Here is a 21,762-nt window from a genome sequence, read left to right on the forward strand (position 1 = left end):
TGAAATAATCTTTTGTTAATATGTACTTCTATAATCACAACTAGCTCATATTCAACTGGCAAAATACAACTCAGATTAACATAAAAAGTTAATCTGTTTGTATGTAATTTTATCCAGGCAACTGTAGGAAAGAACTGTTCTTTTCTTCTTTTCTTTTCTTTTCTTTTCTTTTCTTTTCTTTTCGAGACAGGGTTTCTTTCTCTGTGATCACTCTGCCTTGTCCTCGAACTCAGAGATCCATGGCCATCACCACCCCACAAGAACTGTTATTTTCAATAACAAAAACAAGCAAGCAAAACCCCTTTAGCCTTGCAGTGACTCAAGAGAAACCCGTTCAACTTTTTAAGGAAAACAGAGTGAGTACTTGCAACCCAGTCTCTTCATATGAGACTATCCTGATTAATAGATTTACTTATTTTTGTGCCTATCTTAAACAAATGGCAGCTTATGAGTCCCAGAACTCCAATTTTACCTGTGCCATCTTCATTAATGTCAAGCCAGTCCTTCCCGCCTACGGGTTACATATATGCCTTTAAACTTTGAGGCAGCCTCAGCCACACTCAGCTACTTTATTGGGATGTCCAGATTCTTTGAAGATACTTTTATTAGTGATCTATTTGAACTCTATATGGACCATCAGACAAACTATGCTACAAAATGAAAAATCATTTTGAGAAGTTCTTAAAATGTATCTGTGAACAATTAAGGACAGGCACATAGGAAAAAATGAATGCTTCATTAGTAATTTAAAGAACTGTTTTTTTCACAATCTTGAAAATATAAATGTTGAACATGGATTTAAGCAAATACTGGGAAGATGTGAGAATTAAGTTTTCACCGACATAGTAAAAAAATCAGTATACATCTAAAGTGACAAAGAACTGTAAAAGATACCCCGGGTCAGTTAGCAAGTGCTCTTAATGGCCGAGCCATCTATCCAGCCTCCATTTTCTTTTACTAATATATAAATATAACCTGCTCAGTTTGTGTAATGTTATTTGTATGTATCATTTCAGGGATACCACTTGGTACTGGATAACTATTCTAGGGGCCATTCTTGGATAAAAATATTTCTCATGCTCCCTTAAATCCTTAGTTGTCTGTATTTCTTTGTCTAGGGTTGAGGACTCATGAAATTTTCTCCTTTCATGTTAGCATGTCTACTGGTGTTGCTCCAGTTCAGGTCTTGTTTAAGGTACCCTTGTAGATGAGTCTTAATGGATAAACCATTTTCCTTTTCTTTGAAAAATATTCAATTAAGTTTGTGTCTAGTGTGCACTTGTATGTGTGCATGTGCCATGGGCACACAAGTGGAGATCAGAGGATAACTTGAAGGAATTTGTTCTTTCCTTCCACCGTGAGGGTTCTAGGAATCAAATTCAGGTTTTTAAGGCTGTTGGCAAGCACCGTTACCTGCTGAGCTATCTTACTGGCCCTACGCAGACAGGTTCTACAAATGGCCATAGTACAAATTTTCGGGTTTAGAGCCACATGGTCTCTGCTACTGAGTTCTTACCTGTTGATTGACAAAAAATTGCAAACAATATATGAACGAGTGAGGCTGTACACTAGCAAAACTTAAAAGATAATGATTAAATGTAAATTTCATAGAATCTGGTATCAAAAATAAACGCTTTAAATTTGTTACATTTATCTGTATGTGTATATATGCGAGTGAATGGCAAATGTATGGAGGTCAGGGGACAGCTGAAGGAGTTATCTAACGGTTCATCAGATCTGGAGGCACACACTTTCATCCATTGAGCCATCTCACAAGACGCCCAAGAGATATCTTTTGGTTTTATTTTAGCCATTAAAAAATTTAGACACATTCTTTAGGTGTTGAGCTGTATAAAAATTAGTTGTAGGAAGATTTTGGCCTTCAGACCTACAACCACTGAGGCATGGTTCATTTAGAAAAAGAATTTGTTGCTGGGCGGTGGTGGCACTCTGGTCTACAGAGAGTTCTAGGACAGCCAGGGCTACACAGAGACAAATTCTGTCTAAAAAAAAAAAAAAAAAACAAAAAACAAAAAACAAAAACCAACCAACCAAACAAACAAAAACAGTGTGTGTGTATTTACATATATATGCATGTATGTGTGTGTTTACATATATGTATGTGTATATATATATATGTGTGTGTGGATTGATGATTTTTCCTCCTGGCTCTGCCTCCCGAGTGCTGGGATTAAAGGCGTGCGCCACCACCGCCTGGCTCTGTATTTTATATATATATATCAATCATGCATTATTTCATCATTGAAAACATCTTACCTGGTGGCATAAGTTTCATAAGCACTCTTGCTCCATCTCTAAGAGGTGGCATATTTAGACTGCTCCCTAAGTCTGCAACTTGCCAAAGGAAAGAGATATATCTGGGATGAAGTGACATAATCTAGAATATAAAATACACAAAATAATTACCTGTAAATTATTCTTTGGATTCAAAAGGTCTCCCTAAAATTTAAAATCTCCATAGTTTGCTCCTGTTGTTCTTCCCCATCTTACCTTTACAAATTCTTCAAGATGCAGACCTAACACATCATCATAGCCACATTTGCAATAGCTTTCTATTGTTTTATTAAACTATTTCTTCTCACTTTCATATAACTTAAGATGACTCTGGACATAATGAAACTGCTACCATGCCACTACTAAATTCCTAACCAGTTTGTTCTTACACTGAAGTGGTTGGTATTATTGAAGACATTAAAGCTCTTATGAGGAGGTTTGAAGAAGAGGTCAAGAATGGGAAATGTCACTGTTTCTTTGGATACAATTTGAGAAAGATTATAGATATTTCCCTACATACGAAGTTTTGAAAGGATCCATTTTATAGGACAAATATGTAAGACCCTAGTAGCTTTCTACATTTATATATTGAAATGTTACAATTTAACTCCAATAGATTAACTATATGCAAATATAACCAAATAGTAACTACAGGAAAGTTTTGTTTAAACTTCTGACTTAAAAATAATTGCCTTTCAGAAGATTTTACTGAAATTTATATGGATAATTGTGTAGCTATTTTGCCTCATTAAACAAAAGAGTTCTGCAACAACAACAAAAAAACTTTTTTTTAATGTACTTGTCTATTCTCAACAATTCTAGCATAATGCCTTGCACAACTGAATCTACTTACCACTCCAGGCAAACAGCTTTCCACTTCTGGGTTGGGGCCATCACTGTAGTGATTACCATGGTTTCCAGGAGATCCAGTTGAGGAATCGGAAGAGCTATCAGGACTTGAAGGCATATTGGAGCTTATTTGTGTAAGTTTGGCTGTAATCAGCTGAAAATGATACATATTAGAATTAAAGACAAGGAAAAAAAACCCACATAAAACAGAAAACTTAGAACTTAGTGATATACCAAAAACAGAATCCAATTTTGCAGGGGACCTGGGTTTAATTCCTAGTAGCCATATAGCAGTTCACAACTGTAACTCCAGTTCCAGGGGACCCAATACCTTCTCTTCTGATCTTCAAGGGCACCAGGCACACATATGGTGCACAGACATACATGCAAAACACTCATATACATTAAAAACAAAACTAGATGCTAATATTTTTCAAAAGTGCATTTAAAAAGTACTCTTAAAAAAATTTATTTATTTATTATGTATACAGTATTCTGTTTGCATGTATCCCTGTAGGCCAGAAGAGGGAACCAGATCTCATTACAGATGGCTGTGAGCCACCATGTGCATTCTGGGATTGAACTCAGGACCTTTGGAAGAACAGCCAGTGTTCTTAACTTCTAAGCCATCTCTCCAGCCCCTAAAAAGTACTCTCTTATAACCACTTGTTTTGGATCTATTGTAAGTATCCCAATGCTTGTTTGGATTAGTGTTATAACCCTAACATCTAACATAATTTTTAACAATGAAATATAGGCTGAGATTCTATTAAAAATTTCTCTTTTGGTAATTATATATACTTACTGATTTATCTTTTAGGTTTAATTGTCCAATCAACTTTCTGTCATCTCCAGGATCAATCAACTCACCACCCACAAAGAGTTCAATTTTTGTATGAGCTACATTAGCTTTAATGCGATTGAGAATACATCGTCGAACTGAACCAATTGTATCATTTGTATGAGACCAAACCTCCAAGTCATCTACTTGTCTGCCTTGGTTTGGAAATCGAACTATAAAAGAGAGGTGTTTACCACGGAAAGCTCTGGTGGGGAAAAAAAGGAAAATATATTCAGCAGATTTCAAAATTTAGCTGCCAAGAAAATAGATGGAAAGAAATCTTATTAAACAAAAGGAAGTAAACTGAAGACTTCTAAGTGCCCTGAAAATAAAATGTTTTTTTTTAAACTATAAACAAAATGTTTTTTTTTAAACTATAAACACTGCAATATTCAAAACAGTGACTATATTCCATTGTTATTACTTTTATACCCATGGCTACATAAAATGATGTACTGACGTATAAGAAATCAAATGGTGCCTCATTCCAGTAATCCAGCCACTGATGAAGTAGAAGAATTACAAGTTTTTTTTTTTTTTTTTTTTTTGGTTTTTTTGAGACAGGGTTTCTCTGTGTAGCTTTGCGCCTTTCCTGGAACTCACTTGGTAGCCCAGGCTGGCCTCGAACTCACAGAGATCCGCCTGGCTCTGCCTCCCGAGTGCTGGGATTAAAGGCGTGCGCCACCACCGCCCGGCAGAATTACAAGTTTAAAGCCAGGAAAAGTAACTCAAAACTCAAAGCAATTCTGTTCAACCAGCTCCCAAAATTAAGACAGACATAGTAATATTTCATTCATTTTTATGCTTGTAAAGTCTAATTCACTAATTCTTGCTCTCTATAAATGTGTAAGATAAAATTAACCTTGAGAGCATCAACAAAAAAGCTGCTACAAATTTTTCCTGAATTTTATTTATTTATGATACAGGGTCTCACTGTGTAGCTCTGGCTGGCCTGGAACTAAGATGCTATGTAGACCAAGATGCCCTCAACTCAGATGTGCCGTCCTCTGCCTGAGTGCTAGGATTAAAGGCATGCACTACCACCCAGAATTGCCTGAAAAACTCTTAACATCAAGTCACTCCAAAACTACAATATGATGGCATATTATCCTGAAGGCATGATACAAAAAAAAGGAAACTATATCCATCAAGGAAAAACTTTACATAAATATCTGAATTACTAAATGGTAAGACCTAAAAAGAATACTATTAGAGTATTTGAAAACATTTCCTCACTATAGTGGTTACCTGACAAGTCAGTTTTTAAAAATTCATCCCAATTACTTTTCAATCTGAGTATACTATTTTCTTGTTGTTTGAGACAGGGTGCGTAAGAACCAGGTCAGTTTCCTAGTACCTGCATGACAGCACACCTCACAGGGCTCAAGTGTCTGTAACTCCAGTCCTAGAGAATATAATGCTTGTTTCTGATCTCCAAGGCACACACATGGAACACATACATGTAGGCAAACACTCATAAATAGAAATTTTAAAAAAATCTTAAAAAAGAAAGTAACTATGCACTATGTTCTTTCTTTCTTTAATAGAATCTCACTACAGAGCCTTAGTTGGTCTAGAATTCATTATATTGACCAGGCTAAGTGAGCCTCAAACTTGCAACCATTTCCCTGCCTATGCCTCCTAAGCACTGGGCTAACAGGCATGCTATAATGTTTAACAGTATAAACAACTATAAAAACTGAGGCTGAAGGGATAGCTCAGTGGTTAAGAGTGTGTGGTATACAAGCACAAAGCATGAGGATCCAAACTCAAATCCCCAGGTCCTACATTAAAAAGTTAGAAGCACTTGTAACTCTAGAAATGTGAGTGGCAAAGACAGGATGATTAGGGCTTGTTGCCAGTCTAGCTTCAGGTTCAGTGAAAGACCTTGTCTGAAGGGAATAATAAGGCAGAGAGTAACAGAACAGGATATCCAAAATCCACCTCTGGCTTCCATGAATGAGCATGGTGGGGGCATCTACACACATACATGTGTATATAATACACAATTACATTTTAACTTGGGGCCTATGAGGTGTCTCAGCATGTAAAGGAGCTTGCTACCAAACCTGAGGACCCAAGTTTGGTCCCTGGGACCCAAAGGACCCAAATGGTAAAAGGTAAAGAATTGAATCCCCCAAATTGTCCTCTGAGCTACACACTTAAACCACGGCATGTGCACGGCCACGCACACAATATAATTTGCTACACAGTAAGAATATATTTCAATGAAACAAACAATCCCACAAACTTTTTAAAAATGCCATATAAGCTCTGACCCACTTCCTCTCTTAGGCGTGTTTTCTTCCCTAATAAACTGTTCTACCACAACAAGAAGCAAACAATTTCCACAAGATACTTAAGTTGTTAAAGGGTAAGCACATTTTCAAGAAGATAAATCTCTTCTCTTTTCCTTGTACACATTATTTAAAAAAGGAAATGGTTAGAAAAAAAATACCAAATAACTAAGAATTAATCCCAGCTGATCAGTTATTCACATACCTTGACATAGGCAAAATTGTTCTTTCTTCATGGTAATCACTGTCACATTCATTTATATATTCTCTTAGAACAGTTAATACTCGAACCATTCGAACAGCTTCTTGTCTTGCACAATTAATACTGTCTTTGTCACCATCCAAAACACACAATGTGTCATAAGAGGCTTTCAAACGATCAAAGCAAGACTGAATGAAGTCTTCGTGGATCACCACCTACAAATATAATGGGACAAATAAAGACAGAGATGAGAATACCTAACAATGCTGCTCTAAACAATAATCATATTTAAACAGATAGTCTACTGTTGTTAAAAGGAAGCTAGTGTCAAATAAGGACAAATGAGATTAAAAAGAGAAATTTAGAGGATTACATTACTCGTTATGAAAATAAACACAGCACAGTCTTTCCTATTTCACTATAATCATCAACATTCAAAATAATCCAACCATTTCAAGATCATTCTCAAGGTAAGATTCACTTAGATAGTATTCCATATAAGAGATACAAGAACTTGATATTTTACGAATGTATGTATTTTGTATGTATTTTGAGGTAAAGTGTCACAATACATATAGTCCAAGCTGGCTTAAAACCTGTAATTCTCCTGCCTCAGGCTCTCAGATACCAAGATTACAGGCATATACTACCATGCCCAGTTTTTAATATATGTTTTAAAAAGCTGAAACAAAACAATATCCAGTAACTTCTAATTAAAAGAAAAATATTATAATCATTATAGTTCTAGCAACTGGAATTCTAACTTGTAGAAGTTTTAATGCACTCTGATCCTCACCTGATTGACCTGTAGCCTTGGACCAAGGTTTGTGTATATCTCTTTAAGGAGATCTATAGCTCGGCTGGCAATATCATCATTACTCTGAATTACAACCTACATTTAAAAAAAAAGATAAATGTTTCTTAAGAAATGTTTTAGTTGGGCATTTAAATTCAAATCATATCCTTAATTATTTTCAATACACTAACAATATAATGGTTAAGTTGACTAAATAAACTTGGGACAAACAGATCAAAACAAAGAATAAATGCAAGATGCAACTTTTTGAATAAAGAAACTTAAGAGTAAATGACATTTTACTACAAATAAAATATGCTTTGACCATACACTGAGTCTTTGAAGAAGGAATTCAAGCTATTTAGAAGAAAACAAGATGCTAACATAAATACAAGTTAGTATAAAAATGCTCCCTTCTGTCTCTCAGTTCCGTAATGTTTATAATTCACACCTTATTACACTGGTGGTTTTCAAACTTTGTTCCAGACTCTAGGGTTTAGATGAAGTGTGTCAGGGCTGACCCATGTTTAAGAGGTTTAGAGAGGGCAAGGTGAAGAAGCCTGAAGACAATGAACAAAAATACAGAAGCTTCCTCTATTCAACTATGTTTTTATTTTAAATTATTATGTCAAGTTTGATTACTGCTATTATTATTTTTGGAAATCAGGATCTCAATCTGCACCTGTAGCCTCAGGCTGCCCTAGAACTCAAAATACTCCACCTTCCAAGTATATACCACCCCACTCACTGTACCTAAAGTGCAAATTTAGATTTATAGAAGCGTTTGTAATATTAAAATATGTGGAGACTGAACCTTGGGCTAAATCCATGGTTAAGTATGCACTACCTCTCAAGCCCTTCTATTGCTTATGAACAAAACCAAAACAAACAAAATACAAAACGCCAAGCTTTACTTATTTGAAAAGTTAAGCACTAAATACTGCACCAAACACCCTTGTCTATGTTTGTGATTTGCAGACATTTAAAACAGAAGTAAAAAACAGAAGCAACTATATATAACCAGTCTAATTTTTTTTAAACAAGGTTTTTATTTATTTTTTATTTTTTATTTTTTTTAGATTTATTTATTATGTATACAATGTTCTGTCTGCAGGCCAGAAAAGGGCACCAGATCTCATTACAGATGGTTGTGAGCCACCATGTGGTTGCTGGGAATTGAACTCAGGACCTCAGGAAGAGCAGCCAATGCTCTTAACCACTGAGCCATCTCTCCAGCCCCATAACCAGTCTAATTTATAAAGACAGAAATAATATAAAACATCCTAAAAGACAGTTTAGCCTTAAATAGATTAACATCATACTTTTCTAGGTTTTAAAAAATGTTTAACAATTATCAATAAGGAACACACAAATTCAAGAAGATAACCATAAATCCCAGACTCCTGGGATAAGCATCAGAGAATATATACATAAAAATTATGCCACATTTAGTTATAGTTACTTATTCAAAAACATCAGTTCAATGCTGACAGAGCTCCTACTTTTGACTTACCCTCCAAAGATAGTCTAATCCTATTAACTCCAAATCATCCATCATATAGGCTCTTCTTTTTGCTACGAGCTTTCCTTCTCGACAATTCACAGCTTTGAAGAATCTCTCAAAACATTTCATCCCATTTTCAGTTAACAAGGAAGGATCAAGCTGAAGCACATTGCTTTCAAAGAAGTCCTTATTGATATCAGGATCTAAGTCTGGCTCGTCCCCCATTAATTTGGAATACCACTTAAAACAGGCTTCACGATCACAAAGGTAAACTGCATTTTCAGCTAAGCACTTCCATATTTGTTTTGCCTGAGGAGCACACAGCCACAGTTGGCCATCCTTCAATAAAAATCTTAGAAAAACATAAAAAAAAATAATTTATTTGACACAACACAACCTACTTGTTTATATATGAAATAATACCTCTATCACAATTTTTAACTACAAATGTCAGTTCTTTCAGAGAACTTGTCAGTTTTTTTTGTTTCTGTTTTTTTGCTTTGTTTTGTTTTTTCGAGACAGGGTTTCTCTGTGTAGCTTTGCGCCTTTCCTAGAATTCACTCTGTAGCCCAGGCTGGCCTCGAACTCACAGAGATCTGCCTGCCTCTGCCTTCCGAGTGCTAGGATTAAAAGTGTGCACCACCACCGCCTGGAACTTGTCAGTTTTTATCTTCCAGGACAGCCAGGGTTACACAGAGAAGCCCTGTCTGGAAAACAAGTTTTAAAAAAATGTCCTTTAATAAAAGTAAGCATTTCTATCATATAAACAAATATGAGAACTCTATCCTAAGCTTAAAATAATGAGGTGAATGTTACAACCCAGGGACTAATATTAAAGCATTCAGCAACACAGGAAGACATGGGACTTTTTTGTTTTTTCCCGAGACAGGGTTTCTCTGCGTAGCCTTGGCTGTCCTGGAACTCCATCTGTAGACCAGGTTAGGCTCCAACTCAGAGAGATCTGCCTGGTTCTGCCTCCCGAGCGCTGGGATTAAAGGTGTGCGCCACCACTGCCTGGCTTGACACCACTGCCTGGCTTGACATTCGACTTTTTTTTTTTTTTTTTAAGTTTTTCGAGACAGGGTTTCTCTGTGTAGTTTTGGTACCTGTCCTGGATCTTACTCTGTAGACCAGGCCTCAAACTTGCAGAGATCCACCTGGCTCTGCCTCCCAAGTGCTGGAGTTTCTATGTGGGAAATTAAGATGTGGCAAAAGGAAAAACCAAACCAAACCAAACCAAAAAACCCCACCAAAGACAGTGTATTCAAATATCAAACAAACCTAAGAAAGTTAAGCCGTTCTTGGACTTCTTGAACATGACTATATCTACTTCCCAGTCTCACAGTTTGTGGGTCATAGTCTTCATGATCTGCAAATTAAGAAAAATACAATGCATTATTCATATGGATAATCATAACACTGCTGATTTTAACCAATGACCTGTCATTAATCTGGCTGGGGCGGTGGTGGCACACACCTTTGATCCCAGCACTGGGAGGTAGAAGCAGGTGGATCTCCCATGAGTTCGAGGCCAACCTGGTCTACAGAGCGAGTTACAGGACTACCACGGCTACATAGAGAAACCCTGTCTCAAAAAAACAAACAAAACTACTAATAATTGGTACAATGATAATCGGTGCTTTCCAACCCATTTAATATCCTAACAAAATGTATTTTCCTTTGATACAACCCAAAGTAAATGATCTGTTAAATGTGCTATTAAAATTCTTTAGCACAATCCTTTTCCTCTTTCATATGCTATAAAGTTCTGGCCAAGAATATTAGAGAAGTGATGCTACATCCTCCTGGTATTACAATCAGAAGGCAGATCATATCACCTTGAGTCAATCCTCACTATGCTCACTCTGATTACATAGTTGAAGTAGTTTCCACCAGGCTTCTCCACTGTCAAGATACTATTTTTCCCCCACTAACATCAGCCCTGCTCTATTCTGTGTTTAGTTCTTAACACCTTGGACATAGAGCTTTGAAAAATTCAATGAAAGCCAAATAACCAAGAAAAGTCAAATATGACAATAGAAGCATCCAGACTATTAAAAACATAGTTGAGCTGGGTGGTGGTGGCGCACACCTTTAATCCCAGTACTTGGAAGGCAGAAGCAGACAGATTTCTGTGCGTTTGAGTCCAGCCTGGTTTACAGAGTGAGTTCCAGGATAGCTAGGACTGTTACACAGAGAAACCCTGGGTCGGGGGAAAAACAACAACAACCAGAACAAAAGTTGAGCTTGGCATGGTGGTGCACACCTTTAGTCTCAGCACTGGTGAGGCAGAGGCAGGCAGATCTTTGAGAGTTTGAGTTCAGCTGGTCTACGTAGTTGAGTTCCAGGCCAGGCATGAATATATAGAGAGATTTTGCCTCAAAAACAAAAGTCCATACTTTTGACTGTAAATATTCAGTTCTAACAATTCTTTGATTTGTTAGCAAATAAAGAAGTCTATTGCTGACTTATGACAGACTATGTGGCAGGTATCCCATGCAGGAAATTGTGTGTGTGTGTGTGTGTGTGTGTGTGTGTGTGTGTGTGTGAGAGAGAGAGAGAGAGAGAGAGAGAGAGAGAGAGAGAGAGAGAGAGAGAGAGAGGGAGGGGGGGGGGGAGGGGGGGAGAGAGATCAATTCAGGTATCTCTGAAAATGGGTGGGAAGTGGTAATAAATCACAGCTGGGAACCAACATAAATCAGTTATTATTTTAAATATCAAGTTGTGAGAGCCATTTCAAAATGCATTATAAAAAATTAAGTAGGGGCTGGGTTCAATTCCCAATACAGCACAAGGTGGCTCAAACTGTCTGTAACTCCAGTTCTGGGGAGATCTGATGCACTCTTCTGACCTCTTCAGGCACCAGACATGTATATATAATAGTGCATACATACATGCAGGTAAAACACTCATTCATATAAAATAAAATACATCCAAAACAATTAAGCTCTCCTGTTTTAAAAAAATGACTTAAATGAAATATATTTCAATCATCATCAACCTACTAACTTTAAATTTTTAGGTTTTTAGGAACGTTGTGTAATTAGCATCAGTCTTGTAGTATACTACATTTTTCACCTCAAAGACCATATGAATCATCTCCATTTCCTCCCCATACCCAACCCTAAGGCCTTTCATATAGTCTTTTCTGGGTGCGCCCCCTCCAATTAGCATGTTTTTCAAGATTCATGTGTTGCACCATGTTATTCTTTTGATATGCTGAGTAATATTTTAGACAATACTGTATGGACATATCACTTTTTATGAAGTCTGTTATGAAGTAAGACATTTGGACTAGTTAATACATTTTGGCTATTACAAAAGGTTTGCTATGAACATTCAAATTCAAGTTTTTACATTTATTTCCATTTTAGTTGAGTATGGGCCATACTATGGTAAATTCTCTTTAATATTGAGGAACTGCCAATCTATTTAGTAAAGTGGCTTCACTAATTTACAAGCCCACAAAGAATGAAGCTCCAATTTCTGAACAGTCTCAGCAATACCAAATGTATACCACCTTATCCACTTAGTATGTGTGATGTACTCTTATCTTACTGTGGTTCTGATTCACATTACTTTAATGATACTGAGTACATTTTAAAGTTCATTTTAGCTATATATAGCTTATCTGGAAAAAATTTCAACCTGTTCCATATCCAGCTCTGAGTAGGTAATGCAGTATCATGCATTCACATAGCACTTGAGCCCTCAGTGAGACTGGAATCACAGAAGGGCTCGTTTTGCCTTCTGTTTGCTGTACCGTTTCCCTTGGTGACAGAAGTAAAAGGGAGCTACAACCATCCTTTAGTTATTCTTCACCTATCTCCACTTTTCTTAGACAATTCACTTGGCATGGAATGTTCTGGCTTCTTCAGGTATAACCAACTGTAGAACTCTGTCCCTATGGCTTCTTTTCTTTTCCTTATGGGGACTAGATAGGACTCAGAGGCAGGAGAGCAGCTGCTTCTCCAAGAATGATATCCCTGCCTTAGCAATAGGTGTTGGGGTGAAAATAGGGTCACTAATTTCCCCTCGTATGGAGCAGGTGGGGGTAACTAGGGCCCTAATTTTGGCCTATAATGCTTAGAGTTACGTTTCACCTTTTATAGGTACTAAGTGGACAGGGTAATGAAGACATGAGTCCTTTTAGCCACATCTGCCTATAAGAGGCTTCTATAGCAAAAGACTAAGGATTAAAAAGGTCAGCAGCTTGCTGTGTGAGAGGTCAAGTGCAGCCCTAGACTAGGAGCCATGGGGAGGGGTGTGGGAGCCCATTTTCAGGTTCCTCGTGGCTTTACCCAGCAGGTCCACATAGAGGATGATTAGGACCATGGGCCTGAATGCAGGTGTCTGAGATGGTCTGCACTTGGCTGTGCTGGGGGGGAGGTCTTTTGCTCCACCCCTTGGCGTCTCTATAAATGCCCTGGGGCAGAGACAGTCGGGCCCGTTGGAAAAGGTTCCAGGCCCTCTCGAGGTTATCCTTTATTTTCTATCCATTTATCTCCGCAATACAAATCCTTCTATCTAATATTTCCTGCTGCTCACACTCAAGAAAACTCTGGGGGGCTGTGGGGATGGTGGGTAAACGCCCCACAGAGGAGGTAACTACTCCTTAGTCAAACCAGTAAAGAACTGTTTCCACATGGTGAAGCTGACTGGAGACAAATGAGCAAGTTGTGGCTGAAATGCCATTTCTGAGATTTGGATCTTATTTGTTACAACTCCTTAACAGCAATTTCTAGGCACTTTAATTTTTTATTTTTATTTTTTTATTTTTTGGTTTCTATGTAGTTTTGGTGCCTGTCCTGGATCTCGCTCTGTAGACCAGGCTGGCCTTGAACTCACATAGATTCACCTGGCTCTGCCTCCTGAGTGCTGGGATTAAAGGCATGCGCCGCCGCCGCCGCCACCACCACTGCCCGGCTTAATTTTTGTATTTTTATTCAGGTCATTTTGTTAAAGTCCACTTAGTTTTTATAACTCCAGAAGTTAAATCTTTCAATTCCTTACTTTCTTTCCACCCAATATTTAGTATTTTCTTTGTATGTGTATATTCGTATTTTATTTATTCAATGGGTACATTTATTTTCATTATTTTGATTCTGTTTTGGCCAATAAAAGCCAAATCCTTCATCCTTTTCACACAAACACAATTCTTTGGTCACTTTCATACTTTTCCCAGTAACATGTCCTTGCTCCAGGCCTGAAAACAGCTCCATTTCTCCAGGTAGGTAGAAAATGTTGACAAAATAGTTAATTCTATCTTTAATTTTTTAATTTTCTTTAAAGTCAAGAAGAAACCACCATAGACTTAGTACTTCATGGCTAATAAGTAAGGAAAAATGATGGTAAATTATGTAAATCACATTTCCATTAAGTGTTTAGGTTAGCACATTAACTATCCTACCATTTAGGGAACCAATTAAAACTTCCAATTAAATTACCAAATAAAGCTTCAGTGATAACTGAAAGGTGGTTTACACTTTGCTGTATGCACAGAAAAACTTCAAGAAGACTGGTAAGCATTATGAAAGCACTAGTAGTTGTAACACAAATACTGGCAAGAATTTTTAGTAAGTCCATCTTCCTTTATCTAAGAATGCTAACATAGAAGGTGGAGCTGGGCAAAGTGGTGCACACCTTTAGTCCCAGCACTCAGGAGGCAGACAGAGGGAAGGTGAATTTCAAAACAGCTAGAGTTACACAATAAGACCCTGCTGGGTGGGAGTAGAGGGGATTGATAGACACCCAAAAGCAGAAGGTAGAATCTGCTGACCATTGGACTTAGGATATGCCCACAGCTGAAGATGCTTGTGGTGACGAAACATGAACAGAATATATACTTGCTGTGGAACAATCTTTTTGTACACTTTAAATATTTGTTGCTCTCACTGGTCTAATAAAGGGCTGAATAGCCAACAGTTAAGCAGACAGATAGAGGTTAGGCAGAACTTGAGGACAAAAAGGGTGCTGGGAAGAAGAAAGGTGGGGTCACCACGAGAGCCATGCTGAAAAAAGGTACCGCCACATGGTAGAGCACAGATAAGAAATATGGGTTAATTTAAGTTGTAAGAGCTAGTTAACCGCAAGCCTAAGCTATTGGCCAATCATTTATAATTAATAAGTCTCTGTGTGGTTATTTGGGAATGGGTTGACAGGACAGAAAACCCTGTCTACATATACTCAATGCTAATGCAATGGTTACCTGTAATTCAGAGTATCAGTAAACTGTGGAAGTCTGACATTAGACTGCTGAACATCTTATCTATAATGAGAGTCACACAAAACCCTAACTATGCACAAGCAAGTTCTATAATTTACTACACAATTGCAAATTCAGAAATGTTGGCAGATAGTATCACAGAAGTAACTTAATGTGAGTTCAATAGGATTTTAGTAGCTTTAAAAATTACCTCTTGCTCATATTGAAATAGCTACAGGCTAGTGTTCACTAGAATAGTGTTGTGAGTTAGAAGAAGAAATGATACGAGGACTGATTAGGACAAAGAGAAGGTGTGCGATGTTGATGAATTTAGAGGGGAGAAAAAAAAATCCAGAGCTTACTATGTGCCCCAGATATTGTTTTAGCAAAAATAACCCGTTCTAACAGATACTACGTTTGGGTCATTATTTCAGATTCGGATAATATGTACGGAGACTCACACGTATTCACATACAGAAATAGGCAGTATTAGAAAAAAACTTGAAGAATGCAAGCATTCTTGTGACCATGAAACTAAGATGAGGCAATAATTCATGTAGAATTTGACTCAAATAGAGTAGAAACTAAACTACACATGTACCACCTCCGAAGTACCTGAAAGCAGAGTCCCCAACCTCTGACAATGAAATGCAAGTACATAAAAATCAGCAGTAAAGCACACATAACCTGCATGACTCTTACTTGGAGAAAAGACTGCACTGATAATTACAATGGCTCTGTATCACCAAGAGATCATAGAAAAAATATAGTGCTATGACCTTCTTATTTCTCTCACTGATTATGGTTTTTGTTGGTATAGAACATTTATATCATATGATTGTATACCTATATGGTCTTCAATGTGGTGATGAGAAGGAACTTAAGACTAAAAGGACCAAAGAACACCATTTGGTACTCCTCAGCTGCCTGATGTTTAACTATTTTCTGGCACCTCATATAGGAGGACATTCCTGGCATAAAAGGGAGAAATTCAAGAGCAGAGTCAACAAAATCAGAGTTGATTTTTCATTACGTTTGTATATGAATTTTTAGTGTTAAACAAGTTTGGTGATTTATAAGCGCCATCGATTTGATTCAATGCTAAGTCCATTCAACTGACATAGTGTTACAAATAGTCTCATTTTTAATATACACCATTGCAGGTACCAAAAAAATATCAAATGAATGGTATATATAGGAACCATGTCTAATTCAGCATGTAATGCTGATAGTATGTAATGTTCTCTATGGCTGTGGGAACAAATCAGAACCTATGAGATGGTTTTTCTTTTGGGAGTGCTGAACTATAAATCTGACATAAGACAAAGGAGAATGTGCACTAAGAAGCACACCAGTGAAGAGATTCTGACACGGCTGTTTAGAAGGCAAAATGTTGACATAAGGCCCCACACATGGATGACACTTAAAAAGGCTTACAGAAAACAGGTTTTCTTAAAAGGTGAAGGTGGTGGAGTAATGAAACAAATCAGGCACGTATCTCAAAAGGTCCTAAGAAGAAATTCTTAGTAGTGACTGGCAGAACTACAAACAGGGAAGAAAAAGAAATTATATTTTAACCGGGGAAGACAAATACTGAGTAAAAAGTTTTGAATGCAAGACTGATGTTTAAGTTATATAAGATCTGGGAGTACATGTGGATCTTAAGTAATGAAATAAGAATTCATAAAACCAACTGCCTTGAGGTTTCTGTTATTTTTTTTAAAACAAAATCGTCATTCCTAAGGTGATTAATGGAAAACAGCTATCACTGTTACTTCCCATCATTCAGTTATCTTACAATACATACCTCTGGCATACGGTCTCATGCTTTCCATGTAAGTTGCAAGGTTTTCTGCTACCAAAGTAACTAGGGCATGATTGTGCTGAAGTTGATTGATTAAGTCATGACGATAAAATACATGGGGACTTCGCTGAGTTTGACTGAAACGAGAAGAGCTTAACAATATAATTAGGCAATTAAACTCTGCTGCAATCAAGAGTTTATTACAACTAAATTCTTAGCTACTAATTAAAAAAACTCAAAACCCAGGTTTGCTCATTTATTTCCTTTAATGACAGTATTAAGCAATTTAAAAAAATTAACGTGCCAAAAATAAGTATTAGATTACTTGAAAATCAAGTATCAGTTTCTATTTACTTCATAAGGAGTCTACTCCGATGACTATGCCTACTCTCATAATATGGCAGTAGTTAGGACACAGGGTTATTTGAAAAATAAAAAAATCTAAACTTTGTATAACTAGCATTGTAACTGCTAGTTCATGTTTTTATAAATTTTTATTAGAGGCTAGAAGAGATGGTTTAGCAGGAAAAGGCACTTAACACCAGCTTGAAAACCTGAGTCTGATTCTCATTATTCTCATTGTGGAAGCTGAGAACTAACCCCTACAGGTTGTCCTCCAACTGCCACACACACAATGTAGCATGACTCCCTACCCCCAGCCCCCAAAATAAAAATGTAAAAAAAAAATTAAAATTATTAGCTATTTAAGTTATACACTGGGCACATTTGGTTTGTAGCTAAGTTGTTCTTGTCACCGGAAAGATAGTTCCTTTCCAATTTGTTTTGGCATTCTCTGAAACTAGTCAACTTTTCATAGCTACCACTATATTCTATTATACACAAGGTCACTAATTTCTAGGAAAGTACTATGTCTACCTGGAAAGCAACAGATTTGAGAAAGGTCAAGTGGCATATGTATATTGGGCCAAACACACTCAAACATTACTCCCCCCCCCAATCTATTACACATGAGAAAACGTGATTATTTAGAGTGTGTTCCCAAGATTAAATAACTGTATTGTTTGCATTATGAGTATCAGTTCCACTACACATAGCTCTTTATTTCTATGCCAACCACACTACCTACATTCCCAGAAAATAAGAGGACAATTCATTTTAGTAAGCAGATTTTGGAACCTAAGATAAATATTTATTTTCATTACATGTGTATGAGTGTTTGCTTATATTTGTGTCTGTGCAGTGCCTACTGAGGCAAGAAGTAGGCACGGAATCCCCTAAAACTGGAGTTACAGATGGTCATGAGCTGAACTTGAGTTCTTGAAAGAGTATCCAGTACTCTTAACCACTGTACCATCTCTCCAGTCCCTAGTTTTGTTTGAAATAAGGTTTCACTGTTTCATCGTGGCTGGCCTGGAATTCACTGTGTAAACCAGCCTGGCCTTGACCCACAAAAAACCATCTACCTCTGTTTCCTGAGTGGTTAGGCACCACCATGCCTGGCCTAAAATAGTATACTTAAGGATTGATATTAAAAAGTTCAGTGCTCTATCATGCCATCTCTATCATTTAAATTTCTATGTAATTCAATCTTCTAAATTAACTTTAAAAATTTACTACTAAAAAAATTACTTTTGAAAACTATCATGTGACAGCCTAAAACAGCAGTATCACCTTGATTCTGATACTGATCATTTCCTCAAAGGAACTAGGAATGATATTCTTTTGTTCCAAACGAGCCCTTCTCTCAGTTTTCTGTCATTCCATTAATTTTTCTTTTTTAAGATTTATTTATTTTTATGTATAATAATGCTCTATTTGCATGTACACTTTTATGCCAGAAAAGTGCATCAGATCCCACTGTAGATGGTTGTGAGCCACCATGTGGTTGCTGGGAATTGAACTCAGAGCCTCTGGAACAGCATTCAGTGCTCTTAACTGCTGAGCCATCTCTCTAGCCCTCGTTAATTTTCTTTAAAATTTTATTTTACCAACTGAAATTAATAAACATATAAATAAAAATATCCATATTGTTTAGTTTTAAAAGTCTTACCTCAAATTTTGAGGTGCTTCACCAAACAAACTACAAATTTCTCTAATTTGTTTCAGTGCAGGAATGACCCATTTGTCATTTGTGCGAAGTTCTTCTATAAAGCGATCTATCCATTGGATCTTTTGTGTGTCCCGGTCCTTAAACAATTTTAAGGTTTTATATAGATCAATACTTAGGAGAATTCTAAGTCAGAGTATTTAAAAATAAATGTATATTAAAGTTAAATTAAGCTAAATTTCAATTATCCATGGAATTAGAAAGTCAGTTTTTCTTATAAGATTAGCATGATAAATATTTTACTTTCTGTAATTCTAAGTAAAAACTTTAATTTTTTTAAAAGTGCTCTAAGCGTGTCTTAGCTTCACATTTACTACCAAAGTCTAAAAAGTAAAACATCAAATTAACTACATACAGTCACTATAGTTTGATTTAAAATTTGCCAGGTTTGAGTTTTAATGTTTTAAATTAAAGAGATTTTACCTCATCACAGAATCATGTAACACCCTGATGAAATCATCTACTATTTAGGAAATTCTAATTATTCTTAATCTTTTATGAGCAAATAAAACATTTTATCCCCAAAGTCCCTACCTAACTCAGCTTTAATAGTCTATGATCTATTTGAAACTAATATTCCTTTACTGTACATCTGACAACACTATCCCTAAATGACCCATTGCTTGTACTTTCTCCCAAAGAGACTCAGATGGCTCATAAAAAGTTATTGTAGAGATGTTAAGAAAGGCAGACTTAACCATCAATGAACCATCAATTCTTGAAATCATTTAAAAGATAATGCCAGAATAACCTAAAATTATCCTGTATTTAAGCAATCCTAACACTGAAGGAGCAGGAAAGTCAAAAAACCAAACCAAACAGCATCCCCTTACCTGGGAACAACTATAATCTAGTATTTTGATATGAGCACTGAGAGCCAGGTCCATGATATCTACAGGCACATCATCACTGTGGGCTAGATTCCACAGAAGGTTCAACACTTTATGTGCCATCACACCATCTTTATCATCTTCTGCAAGACGACGAATTAGCTCAAGGAGCTTTTCACGTTGTTTTTTACTTGCATTTGTCCAACTGGCCTAGAAAGACATTTAAATGACAAGAAAATTGGTAACTGGTTTTCTCCTCATCTTTTTTACAGTCTGTGTGGGTAGAGTAGGAGCATGGTCTACACATCGAGTTCCAAGCCAGCCAAAGACACACAGTGCAACCCCCAACTAAAAACAAAACGAAGTGCTTGTTATTTAGCAAGTTCTTGATAAGCATTAATTAATTCAAAGGGGAATGAATCAATCATTAAGGAACTAATCTTAAGGAATTATCTGAAGATTATCCTGGGAGGAAGAGGTCCCAGTGGGTGTAATAACAATTGTTCTATTTCTTTTATACAAGTATGTCAATGGTTATGTATTACCACCATTTCAGGAGTATCTCATCATTAAGGATGAATTTAGGGCATTCACAGTAACTGATTACATATTTCCTCAGCTGTTTTTAACATACTTCAAAAGATGGGGAAAATGTACACAGCAAGTTTTATCTTTGTATGTGTAAAATGTGTAAGATAATATTTAAAAACACAAAAATGTTCATTTTATACTTTGTTCCCTTCAAAGCAGTAAAATTCTCAAGACACAGATTTACAACTGAGAAGTTCACTGAAAATATGGACTTCTAGAGCCAAGTGGTGGTAGTGCACACCTTTAATCCCAGCACTCAAGAGGGGAAGGTGGATCTCTGTGTTCCAGGTGAGTCTCATCTACAGAGAGTGAGTTCCAGGACAGGACAGCCAGGGCTACACAGAGAAACCCTGTCTTGAAAAACCAAAAAGGCCTTTTAGGCTACCTAGTGACTGACATAATATGCTTGGGATTGAGGGTAAGTTTTCCCCCCACTGTGGAATATACATTCACGATGTAAACGATGTTTCATTAAGAGTACCCAGTGTAGACATCAACATAACCACTACCTACCTTAAAAATCATACATGGTAAACAGAACCTAAGGAGCCATCTGGCACTACTTCTTGAAGTTTATGCTAATTTAATCAAGGTACAGAGAATATTATGTGGTTTTAGTCCTTTTTCAGTATTCTGCCAACGAGATTCATCCATGTTATTAAGTCATTCCAGTTTGCTTATTTCCACTGCCATGGAGTATTCCATTACATGGACACCCGTTATATATCATCTCTACATAGCCATTTGTAGCTATTATAAACCACTTCAGTTCAGATGTTTTTGAACATATACTCTGATGCACATATGCAAGAACCTTGAGGTGTTCAGAGTTAAATGACAGCCTTGTAATGATAGGCAAGCATTCTAGTGCTGAGCTATGCTAACATTCCCAGAATGTTGTACGTCATCGGAAATACCACTTAACCTTCCAAAGTGTTACCGTAAGTGATATACCCAGTCAGAATAATTTTTTTTTTTTTTTTTGGTTTTTCAAGACAGGGTTTCTCTGTGTAGCTTTGCGCCTTCCCTGGATCTCGCTCTGTAGACCAGACTGGCCTCGAACTCATAGAGATCCGCCTGCCTCTGCCTCCCGAGTGCTGGGATTAAAGGCGTGCGCCACCACTGCCAGGCCAGAATTATTATTTTTAATAGCAATACTTGGTGATCTAATGCCAATTGTTAATAGGCCCTCCCTTTGTGAACACTGTCATAATGTCTTATATTCTTAATCAACAAGTTCACTGACCAATTAAGCATTCACCGAGTCTCAGCAACTGATAAAAGAGACTGTTAACACTGTATAACTTGAAGGTACACGATGAGACCAATTCGAATATAACTGTAATGATCTTGGCGTTACCTTCTAAACTACATTTCTATTAAGTTATACTTTACCTCAGTATATATCCCTAGAACACCATGGTAGTTTCTACTCCTTTTCCTGACATCTCTTATGTTTCTGATAATCATCCTTCCTACT

The 21,762-nt window shown here is 36.9% G+C and overlaps 1 protein-coding gene across 5 annotated transcripts in view; it reads right to left on the minus strand.

Annotated features, from left to right (window-relative positions):
- Usp9x (ubiquitin specific peptidase 9 X-linked) overlaps positions 1-21,762 on the minus strand; it is a 146,100-nt gene that overhangs the window by 51,926 nt on the left and 72,412 nt on the right. For 4 of the 5 annotated variants that reach the window (XM_059250623.1, XM_059250624.1, XM_059250622.1 and 1 more), the window contains 10 exons: positions 19,695-19,901; positions 18,805-18,941; positions 16,797-16,945; positions 10,066-10,153; positions 8,794-9,136; positions 7,281-7,376; positions 6,488-6,699; positions 3,950-4,190; positions 3,149-3,298; positions 2,278-2,398 (listed from right to left, as the gene is read on the minus strand). In XM_059250623.1, coding sequence (XP_059106606.1) covers positions 2,278-2,398; positions 3,149-3,298; positions 3,950-4,190; positions 6,488-6,699; positions 7,281-7,376; positions 8,794-9,136; positions 10,066-10,153; positions 16,797-16,945; positions 18,805-18,941; positions 19,695-19,901 — 1,744 coding nt within the window. The remainder of the gene's footprint in view (positions 1-2,277; positions 2,399-3,148; positions 3,299-3,949; positions 4,191-6,487; positions 6,700-7,280; positions 7,377-8,793; positions 9,137-10,065; positions 10,154-16,796; positions 16,946-18,804; positions 18,942-19,694; positions 19,902-21,762) is intronic. The other variant, XM_059250626.1, reaches the window with a different exon arrangement.

This window comes from Peromyscus eremicus, chromosome X, assembly GCF_949786415.1.
Source record: "Peromyscus eremicus chromosome X, PerEre_H2_v1, whole genome shotgun sequence".
Taxonomy (NCBI): domain Eukaryota; kingdom Metazoa; phylum Chordata; class Mammalia; order Rodentia; family Cricetidae; genus Peromyscus; species Peromyscus eremicus.